The 20,598-nt window shown below is 41.5% G+C and overlaps 2 protein-coding genes across 2 annotated transcripts in view; one reads left to right on the top strand and one right to left on the bottom strand.

Annotated features, from left to right (window-relative positions):
- MTMR6 (myotubularin related protein 6) overlaps positions 1-9,174 on the top strand; it is a 43,626-nt gene extending 34,452 nt beyond the window's left edge. The window contains exons 10-14 of the mRNA XM_062194565.1: positions 1,350-1,399; positions 1,814-2,014; positions 5,191-5,322; positions 5,404-5,530; positions 8,402-9,174. Of these exons, the coding sequence (XP_062050549.1) occupies positions 1,350-1,399; positions 1,814-2,014; positions 5,191-5,322; positions 5,404-5,530; positions 8,402-8,662 (771 nt within the window). The 3' untranslated portion in view covers positions 8,663-9,174. The remainder of the gene's footprint in view (positions 1-1,349; positions 1,400-1,813; positions 2,015-5,190; positions 5,323-5,403; positions 5,531-8,401) is intronic.
- A 2,125-nt stretch (positions 9,175-11,299) lies between these two features.
- Positions 11,300-15,760, bottom strand: LOC133762142 (large ribosomal subunit protein eL30-like). Its single transcript, XM_062195191.1, has 2 exons — positions 15,415-15,760; positions 11,300-11,421 (listed from the first exon to the last, which is right to left on the bottom strand). Exons 1-2 carry the CDS (start codon positions 15,758-15,760, stop codon positions 11,300-11,302), a joined length of 468 nt encoding a protein of 155 aa, XP_062051175.1.
- Positions 15,761-20,598: the final 4,838 nt, after the last annotated feature.

Below are 20,598 nucleotides of genomic sequence, written 5' to 3'. Positions count from 1 at the left end.
TCCTGGTTTTTGTTTTGTTTGCTTGTTAATATAAGATCAGATTAACTTGGGTTTTCAAAATTTACGTTTTAACCCATGACAAGTAAAAGTTGTTAGAAAGTTTTCATTAGTTGAGAATTATTAAATACTGTGCCATCTTGAAGGTAGCAGGGGAGTGGGAATGGGGGTCAGGAGGCCAGTGTAGAAACAGTTAGGATAATCAAAGAGAGCAAAGAGGTCCAGAACTAAGGCAGCAACACACAAGTAGATGGGGGCAGGGAGTGGATAAGGGGTTCTTTCTAGTGGGTATAGAGAAAGTAGGGTTCATAAGAATGAGGGGGTCCTTCTTTAAGAGAATTTCCACATTTCCAAATTGGTTCCCAGAGAGGATGGTGCTGTCTCTCTTGTTCCTCACTGAGCTAAGCCAAGGAACACGTTTGGTGAGAAAGATGTTAAGCTTTAGATACGGTATATAAAAGAAGGATAAAGAGTCCTGATTAAAATCCATGGCTCTGGCCTTAAGATCACTTGCTCAAGGTTGCCTAAGGCCAGGATTTAGCCCTTGCATGCAGTCTAGAAACTGCTTCCTTAACTATTAGGATATATGACCTTCTGCCCAAATCAGAGATTTAAGACAAAATCAGAGATACTAAAAGTGGCAATTTTGACACTGTGAAAAGAATGTTCTTAAGATTGTAGATGAAATTATAAAATATACTAAGTACTAGAAGATATTCTATTCTACTAGAAGATATAAAATATACTAAGTACTAGAAGATTAGAATGAAAAAATTAGAAAGCTGTTATTTTAGTGGAGTTGGTAAATAGAGAAGCTATGACAAAGAAGATAGATACAGACAGACAGTCCATTCAAGACGATAGATAGCAACATTTGGGTCTGAATAGAATTCCATTGTTCTCATCATTATTTTTTTCTTGAAAAAAGTATCACATAAGTAATAAACAAGTAAACTGGAAGATTAAAACATCCACTCTAGTCTCCCAGAGTTAACCATCTCTAGCCTTTGATGTGTATTTTCCTTGTGTTTTTTCTCTGACATATCATCTTTATACATACACAAATTTTAATGTAATACTGCTTTAATAATATGAACTTTTCAATCGAAAATGTAATAGTTACAACCAAAATCATTTAAGTTGCAAAACTACTCTTCCTTTTTATGTACTTTTCACTCTTCCTTAAGCCACCTCTAGTCAAGGTTCTGGCTGACTTTTTGCCTTTAGCTCTTGGGTTTTGTTTTTATTTTGTTTGTATTAAAAGTATAAATTAAGGCTAATAGGGTTTAGTCCATTTTAAATAAAAACATTGAAAAGTAGATATAAAGTGGATTTTACTTTTTCTCATTAAGGTTTTAATAGAAAAAGATTGGATCTCTTTTGGACATAAATTTTCAGAGAGGTGAGTCACACTTACTCATTCAATTATATATTAAGTAAAATTAATAAATGAGGGTACCAAAATGTTTCTTTTCTCCTGATTTCAAATGTCTGATGGAAGGTGAGAATCCTGTATTTTGTATGAAAATTCATTTATTTTTTGTCATTTCTTTCAATTTTAATACCTTAGTTAATTTTGATGGCTACTTATTATCTTTCGTTTGAGCTGGACTATAGTATTTAGAGCATAACAAACCCTTTAAAATATAGTTTAAAAACTCACAGGTGTAAATGGCTTTAGTAAAATATCTTTTTTTGTGTTAGTTTAACAGTGTTTTAGGATGATTTTTTTGTCATTGTGTTCAAGTTTCAGGATACCTGAACAATAGATTTCTTTCAGAGGCATTTTTAATAGCTCTGCTTTCTGGGGGGTTAGGTGTGGCCATTTGGATGGTGATCCAAAGGAAGTCTCACCAGTGTTTACTCAGTTCTTGGAATGTGTATGGCATTTGACTGAACAGTTCCCACAAGCCTTTGAATTCAATGAAGCATTTCTTCTTCAGATCCATGAACATATTCATTCATGCCAATTTGGAAACTTCCTTGGAAATTGTCAGAAGGAAAGAGAAGAACTCAAGTAAGATGATCTTATTCAAATGGGCTCTTATTTTTCTGTTTAGCTGAGGTCTAACATAAATTATGGTTGAACTTACTAATAAAATGTCTTAACAATATGAAATATAATTGAATTTTATTATAAATATCTTATTGTCTGTATTTCTCAAAATAAGTAGCCTTGTGACAGCCCCCAGCCATTCAAGGTAATAGTAGAAATGCATTTTAAATGTGCTTTGAAGTGTAGTATAGATCCAGAAAAGTGTATATACAACAAGTGTGAAGTCAGGTGAATCGTACCTGCCTTGCACATCTTGTAAGCAGCACCCAGGACAGGAAACATTGCCAGCATCCTGGAACCTCACTTCCTGCTTCTTCTCAGTCTGAATACACGTCGTGGAACAGAGAAGTTTTCACATTATTTTGTTTCCCAGAAAATACTGATCAGTAGTTTTAAAGTGTGGTAAAAGATTTTAAACTGCTCATTTGTTTTAACGTAAGAGAGAGCCTTTCAGCTTTCCTCACATTTCTAAACAGACATCTCTGTGGGGAAAATCTGTTGGCTACAATGTGTCTGTCCTGTGTTCCTAAGGCAGAATCTCAGATAAGCAGAGATACTATGCATGATCTTAATTCACTGGTTCTTTCCTAACCAGACTTCAGGGGAGAAGAATTTTGCCTGAATTCTGATGTAAGGGAGATCTGAAGTGAGGCTGAGAGGGCCTATAAAAATGTTTAGGTTGGGCTTCTGAGTTTAGATTTCTTACAGTAGGCAATAAAGAGCTGTTACAGATTCTTAATCACCCACGTGCCATTCTAGAGAAGCTAGATCTAGTAGTACTTGGAAGACAGCCACATACTCACCCTCCCAACAGAGATGACACAGAACTGAGAGCATGTGGGAACTCCTAAAGGTATATAAAGGGAGTAACAAGTAAACAGTACTGCAGAAATGGACAATGAAAAAATAAAAAAGACTTTAGCTTTGTGCTACAGAATTCACAGTAGTTTATCATAATTTGTAGCAGGTGACTTTCTTTCTTAGAGGACAGAGCTATAGGACGAATAGGAAACATTGTTCTCAGTGCCACGCATCCTCAAAAATGACAAGATGGAAATAAAAATAGATATTTCCTAGGAGTGGGTCATCTTTGGGCATCAAGGAAAATGAGTGGCATCTCCTCTTTTCCCATGGATCCCTATCGTTATGCCCACTTGGTAAATATTATCCAAAACCATTTCTATCCTTTACCCATCTACTTGTAGATTTGCGATGTAACTGGCATTTAAAACTCTTACATAATTGTCTTGGTTTTGTGCCTTTCCACCTTTGTTCCCGTGCACCCTTAGATGTGGTCCTTCCTGCCCTGTAATACTTGCTACCATAGTCCAGATAAGGGGGTAAGATAGCATAACCAGATACATTAGGTATCTTGTTCTGTGTACATATGTATGTGGTGATTTGAAATAGATGGAACAGAGGTCAGGTTTATTTTTGTTTACTTGTTTTGTTTTTAAAGATTTATTTATTTATTTGAAAGAATTACACAGAGACAGAAGGGGAGGCAGAGAGAGAGGTCTTCCATCCTCTGGTTCACTCCCCAAATGGCTGCGATGGCCAGAGCTGCACCCATCTGAAGACAGGAGCCAGGAGCTTTCTCCGGGTCTCCCATGCAGGTGCAGAGGTCCAAGTACTTGGGCCATCCTCCACTGCTTTGCCAGGCCATGGCAGAGAGCTGGATCATAAGTGGAGCAGCTGGGGCTGGAACTGGTGCCCACATGGGATGCCAGCACTGCAGGTGGCAGCTTTACCTGCCACACCACAGCACTGACCCTCGAGGTCAGGTTTTGCTCTTAAGATTGATTGATCTATTTGAAAGGCAAAGGCAGAATGAGAGAAAGAGATTGTCCATTCACTGAGAGAGAGAGAGATAGAGAGAGAGAAAGGAAGAGAGAGATTGTGTACTCACAGGTTCATTCTCAAATGGCTGCCACAGCCAGGGCTGACCCAGGCCAAAGCCAGGAGCCTGGAACCCCAACTGGTTCCCCAACCTGAGTGGCAGGGGCCCAGATATTTGGGTCATCTTCTGTTTTCCCACATGCATCATCCAGGAGCTGGATTGAAGCTGAGCAACCAGTACTCGAATTGTCACTGATATGGGATACTGGTGTCCCAAGTGGTGGATTTAGCCCACTACACCACAATGTTGGCTGTAGAATCAGAGTTTTTAAATTGTGTGAATTGAATGAGAGGAATCCCTTAAAAGTGTGTGACTGTTGGGCCAGCACTGTGGCACAGAGGGTTAAGCCTCTGCCTGCAGTGCTGGCATCTCATGGGCACTGGTTCGATGCCCTGCTGCTCCACTTCTGATCCACCTCCCTGCTAATGCACCTGGGATAGCAGCCAGGAATGGCTGAAGTGCTTGGGCCTCTGTCCCCATGTAGAAGATGTGCCTGGCTCTTGGATTTGGTCTGGCCCAGCTTTGGTTGTTGCAGCCATTTGGGAAGTGAATCAAGATGGAAGTTTTTTGTTTTTTGTTTTTTGTTTGTTTGTTTTTGACAGGCAGAGTTAGACAGTGAGAGAGAGAGAGAGAGATAGAGAGAAAGGTCTTCCTTCCGTTGGTTCACCCCCCTAAATGGCCGCTACGCCAGCGCTGTGCCAATCCGAAGCCAGGAGCCAGGCGCTTCCTCCTGGTCTCCTATGCGGGTTGCAGGGCCCAAGTACTTGGGCCATCCTCCACTGCCTTCCCGGGCCACAGCAGAGAGCTGGACTGGAAGAGGAGCAACCGGGACAGAACCAGCGCCCCAACTGGGACTAGCATCTGGAATGCTGGCACCGCAGGCGGAGGATTAGCCTAGGGAGCTGCAGTGCCGGCTGAGATGGAAGTTATTTCTCTCTGTTTCTCCCTCTCACTCTGTAACTCTGCCTTTCAAATAAAAAATATATTTTTTAAAAAGTATATGGTTGTGAGCGAAAATGGCATATTTGTATTGTCTTCAAGTGACATGCCTTTAGGACATGATCATGAATGAAAAAGGAAAGAGAGAATACAGAATTCAGAGACAAGAGGTTAGACTGAATAGACAAAAATGCTTATAGCTACTTTGGAAGCAATTGCCTAATTTGTAAAAAAGAGTGTTAGCAGTAATACTTTGTATCTCTAAGAAACATCTTTATGTTTTTCTTATTGCATTAAGGCTGAAGGAGAAGACTTACTCCCTGTGGCCATTTCTTTTGGATGACCTAAAGAAGTACTTAAATCCTATCTACAATTCCCAGTCTCAGAGATTCACAGTTTTGGAGCCAAATACAGTATCATTCAATTTTAAGTAAGTTGGCATCATTGAATTATTTTTTTGTGCTTTGTCTCCAACACAATTTATTGAAACTTTTTTCTTTTTGTCATAAAGGTTTTGGAGAAACATGTACCACCAGTTTGATCGAACATTGCATCCTAGGCAGTCTGTATTTAATATAATTATGAATATGAATGAACAAAATAAACAATTGGAGAAAGATATTAAAGAGCTAGAATCTGTAAGTATTATGAAGTATCTAATGTAATATATTTGGAATATTAAATTAGTTTGATTTACTATTAAACCAATAATATGTGTGTGGTCATTGTAAATTAGTACATAATGAAAACTTATTAAGTACACAATGGTTGCTTCAAAATTGGATCTCTTCTACTTTGATTGAATAGATTAGTTTGAATTTTAATATTTTTTAAATATCAAAGTATCTGAAGTATATTGCAAAGTGAAGAGATAAGCATAGTAAATATCTGGGTACCCAACACTTAGGTTTGTAGATTTTTTACATTTACCATATGTGCTTTAGATCTTTCTTGTGCTTGTTTTTTTTTTTTTTTTTTAAGATTTATTTATTTATTTGAAGGAGTTATACAGAGAGAGGAGAGGCAGAGAGAGAGAGAGAGAGATCTTCCATCCGCTGGTTCACTCCCCAATTGGCCGCAACGGCTGGAGCTGCGCCGATCCGAAGCCAGGAGCTTCTTCCGGGTCTCCCACACGGGTGCAGGGGCCCAAGGACTTGGGCCATCTTCTACTGCTATCCCAGGCCATAGCAGAGAGCTGAATTGGAAGTGGAGCAGCCAGGACTAGAACTGGCGCCCATATGGGATGTCAGCGCTTCAGGCCAGGGTGTTAACCCGCTGCGCCACAACGTGGGCCCTTCTTGTGCTTGTTTTAAAAATAAAACATAAGCGTATTTTAAGACTTTTTGTACTCTTGGTTGGCCTTTTCCCATCAGTTTTGAGGTGGGCAGATTCACTGTGCTGAATTTTGTGTTAATCATCCTTGTAGCTATTATTAATACTTTTACTATATGTTTATTTCCACAAGCAGTTTTTTTTCCATGATTTAAAATATTACTTTTGTTTATATTGAAAAACTACCAAAATAAGAGTATCAAGCAACGTATATGCACATATACCCTTCACTCTGCTTAAACTGCGTTATTATTTTTTTAAATTTATTTTATTTATCTGAAAGACAGAGTTACAGAGAGAGGTAGAGACAGAGGGAGAGAGAAAGGTCTTCAATCCACTGGTTCACTCCCCAAATAGCTACAACAGCTGGAGCTGAGCCACTCCGAAGCCAAGAGCCAGGAGCTGCTTCCAAGTCTCCCACATGTACAGGTGCAGGGGCCCAAGGACTTGGGCCATCCTCTGCTGCCTTCCCACGTGCATTAGTGGAGTTGGATCGGAAGTGGAACAGCCAGGACTTGAACTGATGCCCATATTGTATACCAGGGCTTTAACCCACTGCACCACAGCACTGGTCCCTAAAAAACTGCATTTTTAAAAATTATATAAAGGTTGTCATTTTATGTGACATTGTTTTGTAATCTATTCATGTTGATACATGTAACTTTAATTCATTGGTTTTATTAATGACTATTGTATAACTTTTTATTGTATGAATATATCTATCTAGACAGCTGCTGGTGAATATTTAAATGATTTTCAGTTGCGATTTCCCTGATTACAAGTGAAGTTCAGTGACTTTTCATATATTTGTTGACCATTTAATTTTCCCTTTCTGTTAGTTGACTGTTTGATTTTTGTTCATTTATCTATTGATAGATTTGCTTTTTTAAAAAAAATCATTTTTGAGAGCTCTTTATATACAAGACATGCTTTGTTAGTTATATATTTTGCAAATGGCTCTTTTGAGCCTGTTTTTATCTTTTCTTCTTTATGGAATGTTTTTTATATTGATGTTCTGAATTTTTGTATAGTCAAATAATCAGTATTAATATTTTGTTTTTTCTTTGTGTACTAAGAAATTCCTCTCCTCCCCTAAGTCTTTGTTTAATCTTTTCTTTGCCATCCTGCATAACCAAAAGTATCAGGAGTACGTGTATGTTTTTAAGAATCCTAAACAGTTGCTATCACTCAGGAAGACTGTCTTGTCTGTCTCAGGCTGGAGTGCCCCTTAGTCATGCTTAGATAAAGGGACTGCTTAAGTGAACTGTAGGGAAGATATGTCAAAGAGAGTTAAATCCAAGATATTGGTAGTAGAAGACTATGTGGTGATCTGGAAAAAACACTTTTTAAATTTTCTGTTCTGGGGCCAGCGCTGTAGTGTAGTAGACTCTGCCTGTGGCACCAGCATCCCATATGGGCACTGGTTTGTGCCCCAGCTGCTTCTCTTCTGAACCATCTCTCTGCTTATGGCCTGGGAAAGCAGTGGAAGATGGCCCAAGTGCTTGGACCCCTGCACCCACATGGGAGACCTGGAGGAAGCTTCTGGCTCCTGGCTTTGGATCAGCCCAGCTTCGGCCATTGCAGCCATTTGGGAACTGAACCAGCAAATGGAAGACCTTTCTCTTTGTCTCTGCCTCTCTCTGTAACTCTGTCTCTCTAATAAATAAATAAAATCTTTTTAAAAAATTATTTTCTGTTCTGTTAGAAAAAGAAAAAGTTCTGTTGTGTTCTAAATCCTGTTAGTTTACCTAGCAAATCATTGTAGGAAAACCTAGTAAAAAAAAAACTCTTCATAGTGAGTAAGACTGTTGGGGATGTTACATTACACAGGTACAATTTCAGGGTGAGCATCTCACAGACTTCCTTCATTATAAAATGTGTGTTATACTTTCTAGGTAAGGTGTGCCATTGTCAAAGGTGAAGGCCTAGTGATCTTCTGCACTCAAGTGGGACTGGATTGTTTGTTTACGAGATTGAAAGCTTAACCTTTTTCTCTGAAAAAGTTTAAATAGGATTTTCAGCTATGTCATGTGCACTAGGTTTTGTTAGTTTTTTGAGATTTAATTTGTATCATACATAAAGCAAACATTTTCAGTCATGGTTTTTTAACCTATCACATATTGACCATGTAATATGTGCCATTAAGTAGTTTTTCTTTCAATTTTTATTTGTTCTAGAAAATTAAGCAATGCAAAAATAAGCAAACAGATGATATCCTCACCAAGGAGTTACTACATTCAATTCGTCCGGAATCCCCGACTCTGAAAACTTCCCTCTGTTTTAAAGAGCAGACTCTGCTTCCTGTGAATGATGCTCTTCGAACTATAGAGGGCAGCAACCCCACGGACAATCGTTACAGTGACTATGCCGAAGAGTTTTCCAAAGCAGAACCTGCTGTGGTCAGCTTGGAGTATGGTGTGGCAAGAATGACTTGTTAGACTTGTTGAGTATTTTCTGAACTGGCCCTAGTGCAAGAAATGGATTATTGTGAGGCTGGTCTGTGTGTATGGCCAAAAGGGATTTGTTGAATAATGATCTTAGGTTTAACAGTAGGTTAATTATTAAAGAAAGGATAACTGCCCTTGTGAGAGAAATAAGTCCATGTAATTGTATTGTAGCAAGGAATGACATTCAGTTTTGCAAGAAATGAGTGGTATTTGGTGAGTTTACTCAAAACACAATTTGCACTGTATAACTTAGTGAGCTGACATTTCTGTGTGATTTGTATGTTAATTACAGCCTAACATGAATCGCCTTCTTTAAGTATAATTTTACTACAGGAAAACAAAACTTGACAAAATGGTCCCTTAATAATTGACATGGCATGTACTTTCAATTATGTAACTGTAACTGAATATTTACATATTTTGCCTTTTAGTGCTGTTTAATGTTGAAGTGCCATGAAACATTTCTAAGAAAGCCTTAAAATAAATTGTCAGTTTATTCTTTACCCTTACGTTTTATATAGTCTGGAAAAAGATTTTGTTTTGTTTTTTTCTTTGATCAACTTTGGAAAGAATGCGCTGTCATTAGTGCCGGGTTGCATGCTTCAACACTCTGGTACAACAGTTGCAGAAGTACGCTGTTCATGTTCAGCTGGCCCCATGTACATATTCAGAATTAATGAAATTCAAGGTTTTATTCTGATTATAGTTTAGTGCTACATTTGAGGACTTGCAGCTTGAACAGATTATTGATTTCTTGAATATGTATAGCACATTCGACTGTATTTTTATATGGAGTACTGCATTCTATTGATTCTTGTGGTTGGCTTTATTTCTTTGAAAACTGTGTAAGTTTAAAGTGCTAAAGCTCTAAAACTTTTTAATAACAATAGTACATTTTCATATATATATAATATATATTTTATATATATATATATGTATGTTTTAAACTGCCTTATCTCTCAGTGCATTGCTGTCCCTAGAATTTCTGACTTTCTGTTTACCCAGAAACTTTTGAGTACAGTACAATAAAAAGGGAAGTACTGATAGTTTAGATTTTGCTCGAATGCATGAATTTTAAAGCAGTCATTTCTATGTGGAACTTTTTTTTTTTCCTTCTCTGTTAAATATAGAAGAAAAAAAGGAAATTACAGAGGGTATAGTACCTAGTTAATGTTTACTAAAAGCTACTTAAACTCCAGGAGGGGTTTCACTTTGCCATGCTATCTGAACTGTCTACTCTATGTATGAATAAATATCTTTTAATTACAAAAAAAGAGATAACTTGTAATTGGCAGTATCACCCAGCTGGCTTTAAAATTGAAAATTTTGGAGTAGCATGGGTGGCGTGAGGAACAATCCAAGGGTTGTAGGAAATCTGCATAGGATCCCTCATGCTTCTCTTTATTATACCTAAGTCTTTTACATTACTTTTGAACATAAACATCTTTTCAAGTGGAAAAAAAAGCTTTTACTGTATGAGAGCTTATCTAATCTTGTTTATTTTTCCAGTGTTTTTCTGAAATACATTCGTAATAAGAAAGAATGCTTCTTTTTAAGTAGTTACAGAAATGTACTATACAAAATAGTATGTGATTAATCAATCCTATTTCCATATTTAAACACTGGGAAGGGAAACTTAATCTCCATGACCAGGAAGAGAAGCTTTTGTGCCTTGGTTCTAGATGTTGACCATGGCTTTAGAATCTTCCATGGGCAGGCTACTAATATTCTACTCTTTGCATTATTATCATAATCTTCACCTTTAAGTGTATATATATATATATATATATATATATATATATATATATATATTTATGTCTCTGTGCTCACACATGTACTGAGAAATCAGTTAGCATCCTAAATGACCTACAGAGTACATGTTGGCAAAAAAGCAGGTTGTATAATGTATATGTGTTACAGAAATGGATTTATGTTCAATGTGTTGGATACGTATAGCATGTAAATTATTTCATATATTATTTAAAGGTAATTAAATGTTCATGTTTTACTTTGAATGTTTTTCTTTTGGGAAAAACAAATGGGATCATTTGTTATAAATGATTATAAATTTTTCCCCTTACCTAGGCAAAGAGACCTGTGCATTACATTAGTATAGCAGCATAAGCTTTGAACAGTTCATTTTCCAAAAGATTGTTGATAAATAGTAACTTTTGTATATAAAAACAGTTTCTAGAATATTTAAAATAGGCATAGTGGGCTAAAAGGTTCAGCAGTTGTAGTTAATAATGGTCATTAAAATTTCCTTTTGCTGATAACTGTATAACCAGTATTTTTTGTGCCTTTGCCAACTTGTTGATAGAAGGGAGGTTCTAATGAGTACATACATTCCAGGTGAAATTATTGTTCCCTGGCTGTTGTATTCCAGGTTCTTGCTCCTGTGCACGATAATTTAAAGCAGAAATACAAGTAACTTGCAAGAGAGACAGTGGGATTTATTAAGAAAGAGTGAGAATACACATTCAGACATGAATACAGGCCACCACCAGGAGAGATGCATGCCATGGGGAGGGGGAGCAAGAATTGTCCCCCCAGGTCAGTGGTCCCCTTTGTTGCATAGAGGGTGGTGCCTTAATTGAATATACAAATGGAGTGGGATTTGGGCAGAGTTCAGTGCTGGTGATGTCTGAGAAGGTTGTCATGGTATCTCAGCTTGGAGCTCAGTGTACATGTGTTCGTCACGGTGGTATCTTTGTCATGGAGGGGACTTAGCTGTACCATGGGAGAGTGCGCTGAATTGGCACACAAGGGGGTGGAGTTAGGGTTCAGGGTCTGAAATGGAAACTGGGAAACCACACTCCATTGTTCTCTACCTGACTCCCTGCCTATCCCACATCAAAATGTCTTTCCAAGCAAGGTAGATCTGGATATATAAAAAAGAAAATTTTCTTGTTATTATTATTGTTAAAGATATTTTGAATGGGACAGGTAGGCTAGAAGAAGCTCAGAGATTCTCAAGTTAATGAAAGTGAAGGGTGCTTTTTAAAAAGATTACTATTATGTTTATTTGGTAGAATAGCAGAATAGGATGGTGCTAGTCTAACTTTCCTTGAAAATTTTTTTGTGGAAGGCCAGGTTTAGAATATTGAAAAATTGCCACTTGTCATTCTAAATTGGATTAAGTGCTGATCATCTACAAAACTATAGGATAGCTGTGGACTTTTATTGGTGACATTGACCCATTCTCATTAGCCAGTTTTTATTCTGTTGCCTTTACTGTGTAGAAGTCCAAGAGGCATTAGCATCCCTTGACTAATTAAACTGTGAAGCCTGTAAATGTAAGTACGAAAATATAAAAAGATTCTAGGCTGCATTTAGATTTAAGTTTTTAAAGCTTACTCACATGTGTAAGAAAGTTAGCTAGAATCTAGACTACCATCTCAAAAGAGTATATATGCCATTGTATTGATATATGAAATTATATAATTTTAATAAGCACTATAATGCTATTCTAGTTTTTTTTAAAGATTTATTTATTTATGATTTGAAAGGCAGAGTTACAGAGAGAGGAGGGGAGAGAGAGATCTTCATCTACTGGTTTACTTCCCAAATAGCTGCATTAACAGGAGCTGGGTCAGGCTGAAACCAGGAGCCAGAAGCTTCATCCAGGTCTCCCATGGGGGTGCAGGGACTTAGGACTTGGGCCATCTTCTCCTGCTTTCCCAGGTGCATTAGCAGGGAGCTGGATTGCAAATGGAGCAGCCAGGCCTGGAACCAGTGCCCATATGGGATGCCAGCCCTGCAAGCAGTGGTTTAACCTGCACTGCAGCACTGCCCCCTAAGGGAGTTATAGTAACTGTCCCTTGGCATGGCAACTTTTATAAAATGGTGGCATGCATAACTAAAAGCAATTTCTAGAAGCTTGTATCAGACTCTAAAGCCTTGGTCTTAAGTTTCTGAAGTTATGGGCTGTAATTCTGGAGTTACAGAAGTGTTTGCATAGCAATAAAGCATTTGCATTTATCAACATTTTTGAGAAATTTTGTGATTCAGATGGTCAGAGAATCACTTTGAGAAACACTGCCCTCAACCATTCATGAGATCAGCAAACCTCTCATTCTAAAGGAATGCAGAATTACTTTAATACAGAGAGCATCAAATTGGAGAGCATCACACTTCTACCAGACAAATGGGAGAGAGAAATTAATCTTTGTTTTAAGCCAATAAGATTTGGCATCTTTGTTCGGCAACATAACTTCATCCTGAAGAATGAGATCATTGGCACAAAGTTGTCCCTGAATCATCTTTGACCTGCTATTTTGTACTAGTACTGTTGGCCGGGGCAGGGGTCCAGCTTTTTGTCTCCAGTGTGTGAAAGAATTTGAGAAAGGTTAGCAGGAAGAGTAAGATGTATTAGCAGGCCAGCATTGTGGTGCAGTGGGTTAAGCCACCACCTGGGATGCCAACATCCCATATTGGAGTACTTGTTTGAGTCCTGGATGCTCTGCTTCTGATCCAGCTCCCTGTTAATGTGCCTGGGAAAGCAGTGGATGATGGCCCATGTGCTCGGGCCCCTACTACTCACATGGGAGACCAGATGGGGTTCCTGGCTCGTGGCTTTGTCGTGGACCAGCCCTTGGTTGCTGTGACCATCTGGGGGAGTGAACCAGCAGCTGTACAATCTCTTTTTCCCCTACCCCTCATATCCCTCTGCCTTTCAAATTAATTTTTAAAAAAGATTTATTGGCAAAATGAAAGCCAGGCATGCTTGAAGGTGAGCTGGAACTCCCAAGATTCAGAAACATCCCTTGGATGTAATCTGGAGGCATTAGGGGCTGTGGTTGGGGCAGAGTTTTTCAGGAAAGAGCAGAGATTTCCAGGAGTTTGCTGATGGCCCATTTTCTGGCCTTTTAAGGAAGTCTCGGAAGTGTCATGGTGTCAGGTGCATGGTGGGAATGGAAGTGTCAGCCACAGTAATGTTATTGCAATGATGTAATAGTTTATAGGTCATTGCAGGGATGCGGTCGGCAGCCATGTTGGATAAATTCAGCTGTTGCTGGTTCTGGGCAGCAGCTTTGCTATAATAATGACTTCAGGTTGCCGGCCTTGGGAGCAGCAACTCTCTGGGAGGGTGTAGTGACATAGTTCCTCCTGCTCTTTCTCTGATCCTTGGCTGTCTCCTTACCGACTTCGTGTCCAGCCTAGGTTCATGCATTGGCTTTGGCTTGTAGGTCCTCCACCTTTCCTCCCGGTGTTAACTTTAGAGCCCGACCGTTGTAGTTATCCCACTTACTGCGGTTGTGATTGTTCCCTTGTGGAGCACGTTAGCTCATTCCTCTGTCTGCTGTAGCTGCTATGGAGCAGGCACTAGATGAGATTAAGGTTGAGCTGTGCACTTAAGGGTATCCTGTTGGTTTGTTCCACTGGTAGTGAGGCTGCTTCATCCCATGGTGATCTCCATTACAAGGGTACATCTTTCCCCTTAGGGCTTAGAAAATGCTCTGTGGGGTAGCATTTTGACATCAAATTGAGTGTCTCATCCCCATACAACCTTTCCACTAATCAGTTATTTCAGCAGGTATTATAAAATAGTGATTTCCTAATTCTTTCTTCTGTTTTACATTTACTTGCCAGCATTTTATAAGGAAGAGCTTTCTTGTCAATTGAGAACATGAAGACATGGAAAATGCTTACTACTGATCTAATCACTAATTTTTAGAATCAAGGATTGTAAGAATCCCCTCCAAATACTAGTTTTCTCTGTTTTTCTTCAGGGATATGGATTTTCATAATCAATTATAATAAGTGCCCTTATGCTGCAACTATTCCAGACCTGGTCACGGGAACCCCTGCACTTCCTTCCATGACTTTTTATATGCCCCTCTTAGTTTGGAGCAGGTCTTTGTTTTCTGTCTCCAGAGCATCTTGCATTCTCCCTGTCCAGTCTTGTCTTTTTGAAAATCTACGTTATGAAGTTTTCACTCTATTTGAAAGGCAGAGAGAGAGAGAGAGAGAGAGAGAGGGAGGATCTGTCAGACAAAGATCTCCCATCCTCTAGTTCATTTCCCAGACTCCATCTGGATCTCCGCCGTGGGTGGCAGGGGTCCAAGCAGTTGGGTCGTCACCCGCTGCCTCCCAGGCGCATTGGCAAGAGGCTGGAAAGGAAGTAGAACAGCCAGGGGGCTGGCGCTGTGGCTCACTTGAGTAATCCTCCACCTGTGGCGCCGGCATCCCATATGGGTGCCAGGTTCTAGTCCCAGTTACTCCTCTTCCAGTCCAGCTCCCTGCTGTGGCCCGGGAAGGCAGTGGAGGATGGCCCAAGTGCTTGGGCCCTGCACCCGCGTGGGAGACCAGAAAGAAGCACCTGGCTCCTGGCTTCGGATTGGCGTAGCTCTGGCCATAGCGGCCATTTAGGGGGTGAACCAACAGAAGGAAGACCTTTCTCTCTGTCTCTCTCACTGTCTAACTCTATCTGTCAAATAAAAAAAAAAATTAAAAAAAAAGAACAGCCAGGACTGAAACTAGCACTCCCGCATGGGGTACCTGCGTACCTATCCGCGACTTAACCCACTGTTTCACAATACCTGCCCCATTGATTTCTTTTGATGCTTTTTATTTCTTTTCTCTGTACTTCTTGTATTTTCTCATATTCATCTCTCTACTTGAAAGCTTAAAATTTAATCTTTATTTCTGAGATTTTTCTTTTGCTTGTGTTTTCTCCTCCCCCCCCCCCCCCCGCCCTTTTTGGAACAAGCTCTGGCAAGTTTTATTAAAGAAAACATTGCATGATTTGGTTTTCACCTGCCCTGGCATGCTTCTGATAATACCAGAATCACCTGGATCAGTGATAGAAAGAGTACATACTCTGCAGTATTTTCCACACGTTGTAGCCAGTTCAATATTACTGCCACTGTCATGATGGACACCAGTTTTGGCCAACGTAGTGTAATGCCCTATTTCAGATTTCCGCAGAGCTGGGCAGTTGTTGGCTTGGATGACCAGTTTCGCTTTGCCTTGTCTGATCGCCTTCAGAGACAGCTCGCGTCCCAGCACGTGTTCTCCCCTCTTCGTCACAAGCTGGAGTGTAGAGTTCATGGACTCCAGCGACCTGTTGGCCTTTGCGGTCACCATCTTCCTGCCTTAGGTATGGGACGGCCTCCAACCAAGTGCAGCGGCAAAGATGGCCCGGCAATGAGAAAGGAAAAGGCGGCTGCAGGTTTCTTTGAGTTCAGGAGTTCTTGTTCCACCTCTTTTTGTCCATTTCTGTTCTGAGCTTTTGTACTTAGGATTAGTGATGGATTATCATTACAGCGCTTGGTTCTTTACTTATATTTAATTAATTTATTTAAACTTTATTTATCTGAGAGCAGAGCTCCCACCTGCTTGTTCATTCCAAATATCCGTGATGGCCGGCGCTGGACCAAGGCCAAAGCCAGGACCCAGGCACTCACACCAGGCCTTCCACATAGGTGGCATGTGTGAGCCAAGTGGAAACTGGAGCCAGGCACTGGAGCCGGCATTGTGCTGACACTCCCATGGAGCGTGTGGGTGTCCCAACCAGTGACTTAACCGCTAGCTCAAATGCCTTCACCTTTTACATACATTTTTACACATGTTTTATTTTTCTTGCTGTTTGCCTTTGCTTGAAACCTTTCTCTTTTGGGTTTCATCTAGTGAAAAGTTTCAGTTATCCATTTTTTATTTTCCTATAATAACTTCACAGGGATGCTTGTTTGGTTGTTTTTTCATTTTTTGTTCCTTTTTGTGTTGTATTTCCCTGGTGGGAGTAGCAGCAGGTGGTTCCTTTGCTGTCTGGCTCCTGATTTGATGACGCTGTCCTATCTCAGTAGGATGCTTACCTTTAACCATTTTTTTTTCTCTCCCATTACCTCTACCTTTCCTTACTTCTCCTTTTGATCAATGTCTTCACTCAGAACGATTCTTTTTAGTCCAGTGTCCCAGGCAGTGAAAGGATCCACCAGGGAACACAAAAGCTGCATTGATTGAACACACTGGAAGGAAGCAAAGCGCAGGTAAGCCAGTCAGGGGTTCACACTGTTGTCATCTTGGGTGCTTACCTGTGGCGGCAGTCCCTTCTCCCTTAGGGTGACTGTGCCCATATGCTTAGCAAGGGAGCAGAGGGTGGGACAGCCAGGGAGATCTGTCACTATACGGACCCCAATCCAAGAAGCATACTTGTGACTGTGGTATTTCCCTAGTTAGGGCAGTTTTCTATAGTACAAGATGGTTTCCCAGGTAGGTGATTTGCATTTCTGGGCAGAGCTGAGGAATCTGTGTCCCCCTTTATCTTATGGGACCCTACCCTTCACACCTTTCTGTTATCCTGCAGGTGTGTGTCAGGGCTGACAGCATTTGTCTTTTCTGTTGATGGGCTGCCCAGCCCCCATAGGTTTTTTTAACATCATAGTAAAATCTGTATCTTATGAAATTTACTATTTTAATGTATTTTTAGAGGCTTATTTTATGTATTTGAAATGCAGAGTTATAGATAGAAGGAGATAACAGAGAGAGGCAGAGAACTTCCATCCACTGAGTCACTCCCTAAATGGCTACAATGGCCAAGTCTGGGCCAGGCTGAAGCCAGGAGCCTGGAATTTATCCATGTCTCCCACATGAGTGGCAGGGGCCCAAGCACTCAGGCCATCTTCCCCTGCTTTCTCAGCCCATTAACAGGGAGCTGGATCAGATAGAGCGGCCAGAACATGAGTGGGTTTACCTGCTCTGCCACAACACTAGCCCCTCACTTTTGTTTCTAGTCCAGCCTCCTAACTAATGTGCACCCTGGGAGGCAGCAGATGGATTCATGTAACTGGGCCCCTGCTACTCACTTTGGGAGACCCAGGTAGAGTTCCTGGCTTCTGGCTTCGGCCTGGTCCAGCCCTGGCTTTTTTGGGCATTTGGGAAGTAAACCAGTGGATGGAAGAGACCTCGATCTCTCTGTCTCTCAATCCCTCCATCCTCTCTCTCTCTCTCTCTGGCTCTGCCTTTTAAATAAAATTTTTTATAATAGGAATGCTCTAATTAAGCAAAATGCTTATTTTTTAAAAACATTTATTTATTTGATTTGAAAGGCAAAGTTACAGAGAGGCTGAGACAGTGGGAGAGAGAGTTCTTCCATCCGCTGGTTCATTCCCCAGATGACTGCAATGGCTGGAGCTGAGCTGATCCAAAGCCAGGAGCCAGGAGCATCCTCCTGGTCTGCCATGTGGGTGCAGGGGCCCAAGCACTTGGGCCATCTTATACTGCTTTCCCAGGCCACAGCAGAGACCTGGATCAAAAGTGAAACAGCCAGAACTCGAACCGGTGTCCATATGGGATGCTGGCACTGCAGGCGGCGGCTTCACCTGCTACGCCACAGCACTAGCCCCCAAAATGCTTATCGTTTAATCCCATTTTCCATGAACTTTTTGAAGTATGCTTGAATCCAATAGCACACTTGAATATGAAATTGTATGAATGAGAAGATCTTATTCAGATTACCAGATCATCAGACAGACATTATTGTCAGTGGTTGTTCTGGGATTGAAGCAGTGAGTGAAAAGCAATGTTGGAGAAAGTCCAGACCAGTTCTCTTTTAAAGTAATACAAGGTATATATGTGAGGTTAACTTTTCTGGAAGCCACACTAAAAATAGTAAAGAGAAACAAGCAAAATTGTAATCATAGCTTTATTTAACCCAGTATATCTGAAATATCATTTCTATGAGGAATCAATGCAAAATCCAGGGGTATTTAGCATATTTTTTGTACTAAGTTTTCAAAACCTGGCAAACTTCTTACTGACAGCCTGTCTCAGTTTGAGCCTGCCCACTCTGAGTGTTCAATTGACACACGTGCCTACCGCCTTGTGTGGCACAGAGCCAGGCAGTTAAATTCTGCTTGTCCTTATCTGTTCCTCAGCTTAATTTTTTGAAAGCTTGACAGAAGAAGTGGTCAGTTTTTTGTGCCCTCTGTTCTTAATTGATCCTACTGTATGCTTGTATACAACACTGTTCTCGCAGGAACACAAACACCTTGAAGTCTTTTTTTATTTATATTCTCCAGAAATAGCAGGCATCAGACAGATTGTGGGAAGCAAGTCCTTGGCAGGCCGGCCTGGCGACTGGGGCGGGCAAGGAGGCTTGCCGTGACAGGTGAGGGCCCGGGTGAGTGGGCGGGGATTTTAGGCTCACTGGAGCCAGCAGGAGGGTGATGTTGTGAGCAGCTGGCAGATAGGGCACAAAACATCAGCGGTTTGGGGACCGCTGGAGAAGTCAGAGAGTGGGCCTTTCCTATCACTTTCCCTGGGCTATCTAAGCATGAGGAAGGGGATCTGTGGGCGACCGAGTGAGGCTGTGGGGCTAAGTGTCCTGAGTCCAGCAGCTGCAGCTCACATAAGGCCCAGTGTTGCTCCAGATTCCACTTCTCCTCACTCCTGTCCCACTGCCCTCTCAACAGTCATTTAGTGGATCAAATATATGCCCTTCCCGATGCTTCGTGTGTGTGTATGTGTGTGTGTGTGTGACATGTGCACACATGGTGTTGAGCACCTCGTTCTGTCTGTTCTCTCTCTGCCTCCCTCACTCAGACTAGTTTTCTCTTTCTTTCTTTTTTTTTTTTTTTTTTGGACAGGCAGAGTGGACAGTGAGAGAGAGAGACAGAGAGAAAGGTCTTCCTTTTGCCGTTGGTTCACCCTCCAATGGCCGTCGCGGTAGCGCGCTGTGGCCGGCGCACTGCGCTGTTCCGATGGCAGGAGCCAGGTGCTTCCTCCTGGTCTCCCATGGGGTGCAGGGCCCAAGCACTTGGGCCATCCTCCACTGCACTCCCTGGCCACAGCAGAGAGCTGGCCTGGAAGAGGGGCAACCGGGACAGGATCGGTGCCCCGACTGGGACTAGAACCCGGTGTGCCGGCGCCGCAAGGCGGAGGATTAGCCTAGTGAGCCGCGGCGCCGGCCAGACTAGTTTTCTTCCTCAGCTTTCCTATAGCTCATTTGCCATACTGCCCCCCACCCTGCTATCTCCTGCCAGACTTCTTCCAGTCATTTGGCTTTAATTAAAAAAAAAATTTGTTGTGTGTGTTAGAGAGAAACAGCCATCCATAGGTTCACTCCCCAAGTGGCTGCAATGGCCAGGGTTGGGCAAGGCTAACCCCAAGAGCATAAAACTCCATCTGGGTCTCCCGGGTGGGTGGCAGGGGCCCAAGCAATGAGCCATCACCTGCTGCCTCCCAGGATGCATTAGCAGGAAGCTGGATTGGAAGCAGAGCAGCTGGGACTCAAACTGGCACTTTGATATGGGATGTGGGCATCCCGAGTGACAACCAGCTGCACCAAAACGCACATCCTGTGGCTGTTCTATTTTGCTGTGACAGCGGTTCCTAATTCATGCTATCCCAGCATACAGAAGTCTAGGACTTCCTAGCTAGTGGTGACTCACTGAAAGCTTACATTTGGGATTGGGCATTTGGAATAGTGATGAAGAGACTGGGTTGGAGTGCCCACATCCTGTGTTAGAGTGCCTGGCTTTGAGTCCTGGCTCCACTCTCAGTTTTCTAGCTTTCTGCTAAGATTGCACATCCTGGGAGGCAGCAGGTGATGGCTCAGGTGCTTGGGCCCCTGCCACCCACGTGGGAGGCCTGGACTGAGTTCCCCGAATCTGGCTTATGCTAGGCCAAACCCTGACCACTGTGGGCATTTGAGGAGTGAATAAATGTCTTTGTCTTCTTGCCTTTCATATAAGTAAATAAAAATGAGAAAAAGCCCCCAACAGCATGCATGTGAACTGTTGGCTCAGATGAGTGAGTTTGGGGTGAATGTGTAGGCTTTATCCCAGTGAAGAAAGGAGAAGGGTCATCCGCTTGGATTGGAGAGGGAGGCTTGGAAATATGGGGGGCGTGGCTTTTGGAGGGCTAGGAATAGTTCAAAATATAAAGTGGGATGAGAGTACCACAAGAGTTGACATTGGGTATTA

Source organism: Lepus europaeus, chromosome 6, assembly GCF_033115175.1.
Source record: "Lepus europaeus isolate LE1 chromosome 6, mLepTim1.pri, whole genome shotgun sequence".
NCBI lineage: Eukaryota > Metazoa > Chordata > Mammalia > Lagomorpha > Leporidae > Lepus > Lepus europaeus.
Note: the sequence above shows the minus strand (reverse complement) of the source record. Positions and strands in the feature narration are given on the sequence as shown.